The 13,882-nt window shown below is 34.7% G+C and overlaps 1 protein-coding gene across 2 annotated transcripts; it reads left to right on the forward strand.

Moving 5' to 3' along the window:
• The first annotated feature begins 561 nt into the window (after positions 1–561).
• LOC101219243 lies at positions 562–8,145 on the forward strand. 2 transcript variants are annotated; one of them, XM_011656794.2, is made up of 7 exons: positions 562–898; positions 1,559–1,605; positions 5,787–5,913; positions 6,048–6,246; positions 7,147–7,276; positions 7,450–7,620; positions 7,717–8,145. In XM_011656794.2, exons 1-7 carry the CDS (start codon positions 685–687, stop codon positions 7,864–7,866), a joined length of 1,038 nt encoding a protein of 345 aa, XP_011655096.1. In that variant the 5' UTR covers positions 562–684; the 3' UTR covers positions 7,867–8,145. The 2 variants fall into 2 exon arrangements, with proteins under 2 accessions (XP_011655096.1, XP_011655097.1); XM_011656795.2 differs by lacking the exon at positions 1,559–1,605 and having other exon boundaries at positions 693–898.
• The last annotated feature ends 5,737 nt before the right edge of the window (positions 8,146–13,882 follow it).

Consider the following 13,882-nt stretch of genomic DNA (forward strand, 5'->3'; position numbering starts at 1 on the left):
GGTTAGGCAAAAATCAGTCTTGCTTGATTGAGAGGAAAGAAAAAATGTTTTTTATGTAAGGATCTTGAGTAGCAGTGTGGAATCTCGGGCAAGATTGAAGATATAAGTGTAATCCTAGAACCATCTTGGTGTTGTTCGATCGAGATTGAAGACAAAAAGTTTAAAAAGTTGGGAACTCTGGCAATCCCGGGGTCGTATTCAGTCGAGATCGAAAGCACAAAGCAGAAGTTAGAGAGCACTCTGGCCATTTCAGAATTGTGCTTGGCTGAGACTTGAGGTCATGTCTGATCGAGATTATTATAGATTTTTTTTTTCCACTTTTGGTTTATGCACTAAGTGACTGAATAATGTTTTTTATTATTTGTCTGCTCGATAATGTTCTACTTATGTTGGCTTTACAAACATTATAAATGAAAAAAATAATAGAACCTGACAATCAAATTGGGTTGAGAATAATATTAGAGATATTCGAATTGCTAATCCAATCGACCCAAACATATTAGCCAACACTTTTACACGCGTTGAAAATGCCAAAACCCAATAAGTTATCGTAGCGTTGGGCCTCGGGCACCTGGGTTGGGCCGCTTTGCGATGAGACGGCTGGATTATCGTCGATTATCGCGGCCGTAGATTTTGTCATCGGAAGATCATCGGCCAAAGCAATTTACAAGTACAAACACCTAAATGGCAGAGACAGAAGAACAGAACAATGGCTGCCACCTCAAACCTGAAGCAGAAGCGTTCAAACGTGCAGAAAATGTCGCTGAAACCGAAAGGAAAATGATGACGCCATGGGAGCAGCACTCTGCTGTCATAAGCATCCCTCGTTTCGACTACAATGCACCGTCTGCGCTTCTTCACCGTTGTCAGACAGGATTCCTCATCACTTGCACTATCAGTGAGAATCTCTTCTACAATTGCTTGCAGTACCACATGTTCTTATTGGGTTCTTTAACTGTGTTTTGCTATCGATTGGTCGCCGTTTTTATTGCCGTCAAATTAAAGGATGCTCATAAATTGGTATTTTTGGTTGACGTAGTGCCAATTAACTTCAAATTTCATGTTTTGTTTACATGCCCTTTTTTCTGGGGAAGATTTTAACGCCCTAAACAACTGCTTTTCCATTAGCGTTCTTTCATTTGCGCTGTGGACTTTACACTTCATCGTAATATTTGTCTGGCTAGTTTTGGGATCTCTTGAATCAGCCCTTTTGTGATAGTCATGTGTGGTTACTGATTGGAGAGGAATAATAGAGATTTTAAGGATCATGAGAGTTCTTCGGAGGAATATGGTTATCTTCTAGGTGTACTGTTTTGGATTGGAACCCTTTTTGGCGTTGTTAGCTCCGTGGCTTTTTGCTCGGCTGTCGTTGTGTATGCCCTTTCATTTTTTTTATTGTGTATTTTGGTGTATTTTACTTCATTTCCTCCCATCTTTTAGATGTTCATATCTGAATGATGCCTTTCAAGTTAACTGAGTTAGGATGGAGTTTCTTACTTTAAAATAATAAATAAAGAGTAAGAGAAAATGTACTATAATTGCTTTCTTTGTTTCTCAGAGAGGGAGAAGAGTGCCACAAAAGAAGCTATCTCCATCCTTCAAAAGGTTATGTTTTATTACTTTGTTGAATTTGCTCCACGTCATGCATTCTAACCTTCATGACTTTGTGTTTCTATCTAACGAGACTTCCTGAAGTTTAAATGGTAAACTATTGAGTTGATTCTAGGGTGTTTGAAGATACTAATTCTGCTTTGGCGATTTTTATTTGATCTGCTATATCGCCTTGGAAATGATCTAGGGACTTCATACTTGAATTTCGAGGCCGTAGCATGAGAAACAATTGCTGAAAAGTTGATTTGAATTGGTTTGGGATTAAATACTTTTCCACTGGGAGAGCAGATACAATAGTTCTATTAAATCATAAGAGATCTCACACAACCATGTGTAACAGGGACATCGAAATCTAATTAGTTTTTAGTAATCTAGTTACTCTAATATATTGAAATAGTGATATTACAAATTCATTCATAAATGAATTCCTTTTGACATCTCCACATATCTACACATTGAAGAAATTTCAGCATCCTCATTCTAAAACAAGGGGAATTCCTCAACCACTTCTTATGTAAAGCCCATCCCACTTCATTTCATCAAGTGATATTAGAGCCATGCTCTTAAGTTAGTGTCGGTAGAGTGCTTGGGTGTTGAATAAAAATTAGTGAGCCTTGTGTAATGAATAGCTATATTGGACAAAGAGGTGCTTGATATGTGGCAAACAAGTAAAGCTCTATCATATCAGGTAGAGTGGGATGGAGAGTAGTATCAGATTGGGTAGACTAGTAGGAGGAGTATATCTTTGTTTGAGGGAGAAGATTAAGGACGTGATATTGGTGGATACCAAGTATATACCACAACAATGTGATTTGTGGTGTGCTCCATTTGACTTAGTTCTTGATTCTAATAAGAGCTATAACCTTCTATTAGTGAGGGAGGGAGAATATCTCAATTGGAATGAGATATTTGGTTGTATCTATTGAAAATAACAACACACAAATTTATGTGGAAGCCCTAGTATTGGGAGAAAAACCACGGTGTCGAGTTTTCTTATTATTTTCTCATAATACAAATAATACAAAGGGGAAAGATTAATAGGCAACATGAGCCAACATAAAAAAGGAAAGAATAACTAGAGTTACAAAAGGAACAAAAGAACCCAGGAACGATTCATGGACTTGTTTTAGTAGGGTGTAGAGTCGAGATGCATTTTGACGTTTCAAATATAGTTTTTGAGTTCTGTCCTAAATATCCTTCGCAGTTGCAGCATATAGCAAGGGCTTGCCAATCTGTGGCTCCATCCTATTGATTAACGAATAAGTGGATCCTCCTCTTTCCAGATTCGTTCCTGGGGACCACTTGGTGGAGGACGAGATATCTCTTCTATCAAAAAGCCAAATTTGTGGCACCCTTCGAGGATCATTTTAACAGTTTGTGACCACAAATAGTAGTTCTGGCCATTTAGCTTTTCCCCCACAAAGATACCTATAGTTTGCACCACAGAGCTAGACACATAAGTTGAAGATAGATTAGGGAATGAAGATACTGGATTCTTGGAATACATTGGTAGGTTAGTCGGCATGCCAAGACTAGGTGTGTGTGTAAGGGCGGCCCAAACAATCTCTTAACATATGTCCATCCTTACCGAATCAGGGTCAATTCGCTAAAATATGAAGTGATATCCATTCTCCCGATTACACTTTGTTAATCTGCTTATGCAAAGTATAAAGGTGAGATGCATTCTCTCTCTTTGAGTATGGCATATGAGTTATGAATTGTATCCCATATGTCCCAAGCGTTAGACGTACAACAAAGGCTTCCCAATTTGAGGTTCCATACTATTAATTAACAAAGTTTGAAGAAGCGAATCCTCACCTTTCCAATTCGCTCTTGAGGGTCTCCTGGGCTAGGTCTTGGTACCTCTTCTGTTAGATATCCAAATTTGTGGTATCCCTCAAGGGCCATTTTAATGGAATGAGACTAGGAGAAAGAGTTCTAACAATTCAACTTTTCTCTTGCAATCAACCCTGCGGAATTTTCCAGTAGAGCCAGAAAAATAGTTTGTAGTAGTTAAAGTAGGGAAAGAGGTTACCAGATTCTTTAGAAACTTTGAAATTTTGGTTTGTTGAAGTGCCTAGGGCTACCCCAAAAGCAGAGTTTTGTTGCTGAAAACTTGTCTGAAGATTAGCCTACTGCTGTTGTACCATTATTGGGGAGAAACTGTAAGAACCTTAGATAGGAAAATAGTGGATTATTAGTAGGAAATGAAGATGGTTATTAGTGGGGGCATATTAGTAAATATTTAGTAAGTTAGTTAGGTCTTTTCGTTATAAATAGTAGGAGAGGGGTTGGGGAGAGGTGTGAAGAATTTTGTAAAGGAATTTCCTTGTACCTTGGGAGAGTCTAGCCCTCTCAAAAGGCTAAGGTTACTTTGTTACTTGTTCTTATAATAATATAGAATATATTTCATACATTTTCATATTTGATTGTCTTTGATTATTCTTGAGTTCATCCTTTGGCTTGAGATAATCCTTGTTAGGTGAGATCCTAACGGAAACCAACTGAACCTTAATGTAACTAGGCGACGCATGATGAGGAAGACCCGGTTGTTGCGAGAAGCTTATTACCGTGGCAGGGAATTTACCTTTGTGGTAGGCAGACGACTCACTAATCTTGGTTTCATGGTGTATGTTTCGACTAAGGTTTCTGTCTAAGGGTTGTGGCGGCGCTAGAATTGGACGGATATGCAAGGACTGAATATAATATTCAACACCGACTTAGATAGCAGTGACAGTGACGACAACGGAAAAATCAGCGGCTTCGAAAGTGGGCGGCAATAGCAGCTGTGGCTGAAGCAAGACTGGTGGAGAACTAAAGTTATCTTGCACCTGATGGGTTTCACTAATGGAGGTATACGTGGTAAACCTAAACCACGATAGAAGCGTTTCTTATTAATTTCTATTAATCCAAAAATTACAAGGGGAAGAATATATGTAGGGTACAAGAAGCCTTAACATACAAGGAAATAAAACCAGGGTAAAATAAATTAAAAAAACCCTTGAGGCTATAAACATTCAACTGGCCCCTTATTTCCAACTATGGGGTGAACGGAATAATAGGATTTTGAGGGGTTGGAGAGGGACTCTAAGGATCTTTGGTCTCTCATTCGTTATCGAAAGTGTTCTGTAATTATTCTTTAGGTCTTATTTTAGTTGGGATCTTTTTTGTAATGTGAATTTCTCAGGGTTTAGCTTTCGCCGCCCCTTGTAATTTTTTCATTATCTCTCAATGAAATTCTTTATTCATAAAAAAAATTGAATTGGACCTTTTGAGTGTTTAATAAAATTTGAGAGTTTATACCTTAGAGATGGTTAATAAGAAACTCACCTAACACGGTCACTACCCATTGTTAAAGACTTTTTCCTGACACCATTTCGATGTATTGAGAATGGGATTTTTTTGTTATTACAAAGAACCTTCTTTTCTTTTCTTTAATAAAATCAGTTTTAAACACTTTCTTCCTCATGATACACTTTAAGATTCTCTTTGTTATCATGTTGAACATGACTGAGCCATACTTTCATTATGAAACCAGATGAGAGGGACTGATTTTAAGAGAAGTGTGGCAGGGGGAGAGCGGGAAGAGGAGGGTTGAGAGGAGATGGAAGAAAGCACCATCTTTTGCCCTATATTGTTTGCTTCACGAACTTTTTGCTTTTCTAATGAGCATTTTAGGAAGTCTCGTCTGTGATTAGTTAAGTTTTTACGTTGGAATGCATGCTCTGTTTCTCGTTTTAAAATATATTGGAAGATAATTGGTTTGAAACTTTATTATCAAGACTGATCTTTACCTCTTTATTAGCCAGAGAATTGGTTTTTAATTTTTATTTTTATAAAAAGCAACAACACTCATTTTTTTGAATGCTTTTTTTCTTTCATAATCTTTTTTTAAAATCACCATCTACTTTTGAATACAGAGCATATATAGGAAGCATATATAGGAAACCAATTTGAATACAGAAAGCATATATAGGAAGCCAAATTGGAACCTTAATGTCAAGATTGATGTGAACTGTATTATAAGCACCCTCTCTCCATAGTTCACAATCCAAAACAGAACAAGGTTTATCATTTTGGCTACTTTAATATTCTTTATAAGAGAAGTTTTGCCCATTGTCATTTTTTTCTGCCCAACAATCATATGTACTCAGTTTCAGTTGTGCTTCTTGCAGTATGTTCAGTACTTCAATAGTTCTATGTCAGAAACTTTGGTGGTATCTGATGAAAATGAAACTTCTAAACGGAGGAAAGTTTCAGAGGACGTTGATCATAGAAGCGTTGGAGGGGAAAGTAGTACTGGTAATGATTAATCTGCTGAAGTAGTAGTAATAGTAGCTTTTTGTGGCCAATATACTTTAAAGTTGCAATTATTGGTTGTTGTGCCTCCACTGATTTCTAATTTAGTTTGTTGTATTTCACCTTGATGACATCAGATGAACATGCTAAAGAAACTTCTTTGATTTCTACAAAGAGTGAGGCAAAAGTAGAAAAATGTTCTCCTATTTCACTAGTGAAGCTGACGCGGAGTGGTTTGCTTTTGTTTACCTTTACAAAGGATATCTCTCCTGATACTGTTTATATTGTCAAAGACATAATGCAGTCTCTAGAAGCAAGGACTTTGAAGTCACTCGCGTAAGTAGTTTCTTACTCATTTTTATCTGAGTTTACCATTTCAATTAGGAATAGTTTGAATGAGCTTACTATTTTTTTGCATGTGTTTGACATTTTTTTTGCTTGCATTTGCTAGAAATTTGAACTTTGGAAATTTATTGTTTCAGTGGTTCTTTTATTTTTTTCACTGCCTTTTGCTGATTGTTTTTTCTTAAGAGAGGAGGAACATTTTCATCGATTGTAAGAGTTGTGCATGCATTGCAACAGTATTCTTGTATATGATATTTGTATAGAGTTTGGGAAAGAGTTTTCGTAAAAGTTGGATTTGTGTGGCTTTGTTGTCTGTGTGCACGCGGGTTTGCTCACTTGCCAAACAATGTTTGTGTGAGCCTTATGAAAGTTGTTGGGTGTCGCATCCAACAAGATGTTTGGGAGAGTTGATGAGAGTGATCGATTCCAATTAATCATATAAGTGAACCACACTATGGTGAGAAAGGCTGGCTAAGGGAAGTCTGGAAACCCGTGACCCAGGCACATGGGCAGGTAGCCTACAGAACCTCTTATTGCTTCACGGGCATGGTTTGAAATTAGGCCCAGCCTGTGACAAGTAGTATCAGCGTAACTACGCAAAAAAGCTTTACACCAGAGAGTTGACAAATATTGATTTCATGAAATCAGTATATTTCATAGTTAAAGCAACTAAGAAATTGGAATTAAAGCAACTCTATTTAATGAAATAACATAAATGCATTTGTCTGTTCGTGACTAAATATCTGGTTTCGTTCATTCCTTTCTCCCAAAAAGAAACAAGGGAAAGGCAAAGCCATAACAACTTATTCGCACCATGAAGAGATGACAAACTAGAAGATCAAAAATGAAAATGTATATACAATTAATTAACTAATTATTTTCTTTGTGCAGTTGGTGCCATCGCATATTCCCCATCCAGGCTACTTGCTCCTTGAATGAAAATGATCTCCAGGGCGTTGTATCAAAGCTCGTTCTTCATTTCATGAATGATAAAGGAAACATTCTTTCACACCCTGTAAAGGTAAAGCTTTGGTGATTTTCATTAGCGAGTAAAGATTACTTTCCTCCCATTTTCTATCCCTTTCATTAGCCAACGAAGCTTGGTCATCCATGAGAGATATATGGCAAGCTCCAGGGCCTTATTTTTCTTTCTTTTCGTCGTACTTTCAACATTTATTTATGTCTTTATTGTAGTTTGCAATAGGGTACAACAGAAGAGGAATTGAAGAGACAGAGATGAAGAAAACTTTCGAAGATAGTTCTGGTGTTAATGTTATTCTGGGACGTGATAAATGTTTTAGCATTGTGGCTGCTGCCGTGAAAGGTGTGGTCTCGGACGCCATTGTAGATTTGAAATCTCCAGAGGTGAATGGATTAGTATAATTATGGCCCTTTGGCACATAGATCTTTCATGCTATTTTGTGTCATAATTTTGTTCTGTGCTCATTGATTATCCTACAGCTTTGCGTTCTTGTTGAGCTGCTTCCTGTTTCTGGGTTGCCTTCTGGATCATCGGTAGTGGGGGTGTCGGTTCTTTCAAACAATCTTGTTACTACGAAGCCTCGACTTTGCATCAAAGCTTTGACTTCAGATACCAAAGCAAAGAGCTGAAGGCATAATTCTAAGTTTTCAATGGGAGAAATGTTAGAGTGAAGATTTTGAAGGAAGAAGACGATGTGCCTCAATCAGCTCAATGCAGTTGGTATTATTAGCTTTAATTGGGATTTGTAATTTATCTTGTTTTGTATTGTATCTAACTTCATCTGACCGTTTCTAGTTGCACAATGATAGGACCTACAATTGATGTTTTTCATCTCACGAAACATTTGATCAAATTTTATACTAATTTATTAGTGCAGTAAAATGTCCATTTAGGGGTCATTTTTTTTAGGTATTTTAAAAAAAAATAGAACTTCACTTATTCGTTGAGCATGTTGTCCATTGGTTGGGTAAATCTGAAGATGTTTTGCAATAATTTTAAATCATTAATTTTAAGTTAGACATTTTCTTTCACACTTTATGTCTAAATTACTTCAAAAGAGATAGTTAAGAGCTACAAGTTAAACAGGCGTCGTTAGAAGAAGAACGATGTTTGTTGGATTCATGCCACATCTCAGGCCTAGCGAGGAGGTGCTCTTGTGTGGGGTGTGACATTCTCAACTTGCATGGCTCCTTTTGGTTTGTCTCAACACCTCCATGCTTTGGTGTTGATGCTTAGACACTTTGGCTGTCTAAGACATGTCTTTGGGGGTTCACAAGACATCCTTGGCCGCCTATCACTATGCAAAACACTTGGCAACATGTTCAAAACGCTTAGTCCAACACTTAGCCAATTCTTTGAACTTCCTTTCCTTCTTTCCTTTTTCTTTGGCCACCAATCTCTCAAACTTAACACTAAGGCAAATTTCTTCTCCAAACTTTCATTCAACAAAGCACCCTACGCAACAACCAACACACAATAACCACCTAACTTCGCTTTGTTTCTAACTTATAAATTCTTGAGAAAGGCTGGATATAGTGTTTACATATTCGAGTGAGTGGCCAGATTACCGACTCAATAAACTTGTCATTTTAGGGAGAAGATGAAGTGGAGAGCTTGAAACATAATTAAACATAATCACACAAGATAAAATTCGCTTTTTTTGACTTGGGATTATTAACTAGTATACAAATGCACGAGTGACATCTAAGTTTATTAAAAGATTTGAGGAAACTTCTTGACTCATAGATAGGAGAAAAACGAGAGAAAAAAGATATGCTATGGTGAGGTCGTTTTACAAGAATTCATGCAACAATTTTGAAGGTATGTAACCTAAAAGTTGCAATAAGAAAAAGTTAGGGAAGGGATTTTCTCACCAATTCTACCTTGGTAAAAAAGTATTTGTAATTTTACCCTTACTCCTTGGTTTCTCATAAGAACGTGGAAAGCACATAGTCGAACCTTAAGGAATTTGTGGGAAATAGATTTTTTTTACTTGAACCTTAACTCCTAGTTAAAAAGAAATGATTAGATCATAAAAGAAAACGTTAGAATGATATGCAAAAATTAAAAGATGGTTGTTGTGAAAAGGAAAAAAAAGGAGACTAGAGAAGACAATTTGCTACTCTTCCATCTCTACTTCAATTACTAAAAATGAATGAATTTAAACTCAACAAAAGAAATAGTCGTTTAGGGCATTGGGGATTTTTAGCTATTTAGCTATTTTTATCATTGAATAGAAGAAAAAAAGAAAGAATATTTATTTTCTTCATTCTTACCCAAATTACCATAGAAACTATCTTCCTTGAGTTTCTTTAGGCAATTTAAATAACATGAAGAATTAAATTCAACAGCAAATTAATTACATGGTTATTTTAAAAAATATAACAAAGTGACAAAAAATGTCCTGTGATTAATGAACATTTAATGCGTGTAATATATTTGGAAAAACTATTGTTTAGATTTGGCTATTATTTGGTTGAGTATAGTTTAGATTTGATTGTATGCCAAATATAAACAATTTTTTTCAAGATGTTTTGGTACATGATCGTTTAAATTTGATTGTTTAAATTTGGGTAGCTAAATCTAAAAGACTTTTTGGTACAAAATTGTTTAGATTTGGCACATGATCATTTATATTTATTACACGATCGTTTAAATTTGGATAGCCAAATCTCAACGATTTTTTTTCAAGATTTTTTGGTGCACGATCATTTAGATTTGGCTATTTTTGGTATACGATATTTAGATTTGGTTATCCAATATCCCAACGAGTTTTTTATGATCTTTTATATTTATATTTGACACACGATCTTAAACAACTAAATAAAAGTTTTAAAAAAATCTTTTATATTTGGTACACAATCTTGAACAAAATAATAGTTTGAAAAAAAAATTCTTGAAGAAGAGAAAAAGACGATGGAAAGAAAAAAAGTTGTAGAAAAAAGGAGATGGAAAGGAATGACAAACAAAAATGTTTTTAAAAACTTGGAGAAAAAGAAAAAATATGATGAAAAGAAAAAAAAAATAAAAAAAGAGGAAAAGAAGAAAAACGATGAAAAGAAATGACAAACTTGAAATATTTAAAACAAATGATCAGTTTCATAAACTTTTTCATTTTGTTACATATTTTGATAAAAAATATATAATATATTATTCGTTTGTTGTATTCATAGAAAATAACCTTAATTCTACTATATAGGAACAATTAAGCATTAAAAAAAACTTGCTCTCTTTCAAGACAAAACAATTCCAACAAAGTATATTGCATTGTAATTTCATAAAAGGATTCTAATTGGCAAGATTGACAAATTAAACCAAGACAAATATTCATGCTAGAATTCACACAAGAATTGATTTCTTGACTTTATTTTCAACAAGTTACTAATTGAATTCAATTTAATTTCCATCAAGAATTTATGAATAAAATTCAATCTTTTTAGAAAACAAACAAACTCTAGCATTTAGCTTTCTAATTAAAATAAAATGATATGCAAAAAATTAAAAGATGGTTGTTGTGATAAGAAACAAAAGAAGACTAAAGATTACTAAGAATGAACGAATTTAAACTCAATAAAAGAAAAGAGGTTTAGGATATTGGAGATTTTTATCTATCTTTTGTTGGAATTTATGTCCTAAAACTCATAGTTTGTAAGTTTAAAATTATATTTTATTCAACAAAATGGTTATTGAAAACTTATTAGTGAAAATAGAATACTATAATCTTAAATCCAATAAACTAAGGTCTCAAGGCTATCTATGGTATACTTGAACTTTTTGTAGAGCCATAAATGTGGATCAAGTTTAAGTATATAACATAAACGGTCTATAATGTATGAATAAGTTTGGACGCTTTATTCTAAAAACACTATGGATGCAGCCCACAACTTTGTAGTTAGTACAAACGATGTGATCATGAATCCTTCATGTAGAGACATGAAAGTGGGGACATCATACATAAAGAGTTTATATAAGACTAGAACCATGAAATAGTCACTTTTAAGTTATCACAGTTGACTATATAAAACTAACTATTTCGATTATTGATGACCTAGATAACTTAATATTAATCTTGAGCTAATTATGAACTTCTGTTCCAATGAAATTATCCTTAGATCTGCATATGTGAGGGCAGCTCAACAACACTAGTCCAATAAACCTTTCATTTTAGGGGTAAGACTAGGTGGATGGTTAGAGACATGGGTGCAATATGAAATTCACTCCTACCCGTTTTAGGGTTAGTAGTTAGGTTGTTCCCTTAAGGACTAAATTCAAGTATTGAACAAGGGACCCCACCCTCTCATTGGCATGAGAAAAATTTGGTTTTTAAGTTGGACTTTAAACCAATTATTCAATAGTGGATCAGTGAAACTTAAGAAGTAAGATGTAATATCGGCGGTAAAACGATATTATTACCTAGTTGGGGTTACAAACAACCTGTGAATGATTAACTTACAGATTATAATTATATTGAACAAAAATATATCTATAGTGAGGGGAGTGCAACTACGGGACTTTAGTGGAAGGACTCGCTAGTTAACAAATGTTGATTAACTCAGTCTAAAAGGGTTTAACTAGTTAATCTTGGATCGTTGAAGCCTGTGATCTATAGCTCCTTTAGATTCCGTTGTTGGCTCATATGTAATTAACTTAGAACAATAATATGTTGGAATAATTCAAATTGTTTGAATTAGGTAAGGAGAGAGAAACCGACAAATACATGTGATATAGTTGTCAGTTATAAGTTTAAGATAGAGCTTTATGTTTAAATGTGATTTAAATATTAAAAATATGAATACATATTCATATTCGGAAGCTCGAAATTGATGGAAATGGTCAAAGTTTTGAAATGTCAAACTTTGACCTGCTTTATATTCAATTTGATTTGAATTTGAAAATGAATGCAGATCCATGCAACTTCTTATCGTTGAGATCTTGAGCGAGTTCTTTTGCAATTCGCTTCATTTTTTCTTTTTGCCATCCTACGTGAAAAAGCACTTAAAAACATAGTTAATCAGACGTTGGTGACTTATGTAAGGTGCATTATCTTAATATTATAAATTTGTACTAAAAATTACACATTTTAGTCCTTTATCTAGCACTTTGACTCCATTGTTTTACCTAAAAGGTCACAACCACTTATATTTCTACAAGTTATCACTCTACAATACCTAGCCTCTCTGATGCTTTACTAATACTACAAGAAATGGGGGATCTCCCAACACACAAAATTGTCGAGAGTTATGCAAAAAAGCGCCAGAAAAAGATCTCTCGAAGCGTAAATGCTTGTCGAGACCGTGTTTGGGTGAAATGCGTCGGAAGAGACCTTCCTGACGTTAAGAAACACAATGTCGAAAGATCATAAACAACTCCCAATACCTACATACGACTTCGGGAGATCATATAAAACACATTGATTTTATTTTATTATTACTTTTATTTTATTTTTTAATTTTTGTAACCTAAAACTTTAAACATATATTATATATATGAACATTGTCATTAATGGACATATATTATACACGTTCTTATTTTTTCTGTAAGTATGGGCAGCAAAGAAATATAAGAGGAAAGATTGGTAGGTAATAAAATTTTATTATTACCATTAATAGAAAAAAACATCACATATACGTGAGTGAGTTCATGATTTATTTTGAATCTTACTATTTCAGGTAAATTTAAAATGGCATACAATGTGTGTGACAGTCCTATCCCAAATGAAACTCTAGCAGCTATATGCCTGAATATGAAGGAACGAAAATAACACGTCGAGATAGAACACATGTGACACTTAATATGAAGAATGCTCAAGACAAAGACAAAAATGCTCGAGAATATATGGAAAGATTGAAACAACAACGGGAAACTGAAATCTTTAGTCTTTTCTTAATTTAGAACGCCATCGGTGATACCATAAAATTTGTTGTAGAAAACAATTGACATGATCATATTGGGCCTGGTCCTTACTAGGGGTGAAAAAACCCGAACCAAACCGACACGATTCGGTTCAGTTCGGGTTGGATTGGACTTCAATAGTATTGTTACCGAATTGAACCAAATTGAACTGGGTCGGTTCGGTTCAAATGTAAAACAAAACTTAAAATTGAAATTAAACCCTAGTTCGTTGTTCGTTCGTCTTCCTGGTCTTTCATCTTCCTCTGTTCCCCGATCGTTCTCCGTTCGTGGGTCTTCTATCTTCCGTCTTATGCTCACATGCAGTCAAATGCCCAAATTTTGTTCAAATCTTAGATCTGAGAAACTAAAATTGTTCAAACCCTAGAATGATGTTTATGATCTTCAGCTGACATCTGTTAAGAATAATACAGAGTTGAAGAAGTTGTTGATTGCTCTCTTGGTCAACAGAAGAAGAAAGAAGAAAACAAAGGAGAAGGGGGAAGAAACAGAGGAAAAAATAAAAGACAAGGATGAAGGTAAAAAAGAGAAAATGAAAAAGAAGGTTGAAGAGAAAAAATGAAAGAGAAGGATGAAGAGAAAAAAATGAAAGAAAAGGATGAAGAGAAAAGAGAAGAAAACAGAGGAGAAGGGGGAAGAAAGAGGGAAGAGATAGTGTCAAAGATGATCGTTTTTAATTCATTTTATAAAATAAATAAAATTATTTTTTTTAAAAAAAACCTAACCTGACCCGAT

The sequence above is a fragment of the Cucumis sativus genome, chromosome 5 (assembly GCF_000004075.3).
Source record: "Cucumis sativus cultivar 9930 chromosome 5, Cucumber_9930_V3, whole genome shotgun sequence".
Taxonomy (NCBI): Eukaryota; Viridiplantae; Streptophyta; class Magnoliopsida; order Cucurbitales; family Cucurbitaceae; genus Cucumis; species Cucumis sativus.

Coding starts and splice junctions, on each gene's coding strand:
- LOC101219243 (XM_011656794.2), top strand. CDS start 685: ATGGCAGAGACAGAAGAACAGAACAATGGCTGCCACCTCAAACCTGAA. Junction 1,606..5,786: donor CTATCTCCATCCTTCAAAAG/GTTATGTTTTAT, acceptor TGCTTCTTGCAG/TATGTTCAGTACTTCAATAG. Junction 6,247..7,146: donor AGGACTTTGAAGTCACTCGC/GTAAGTAGTTTC, acceptor TTCTTTGTGCAG/TTGGTGCCATCGCATATTCC.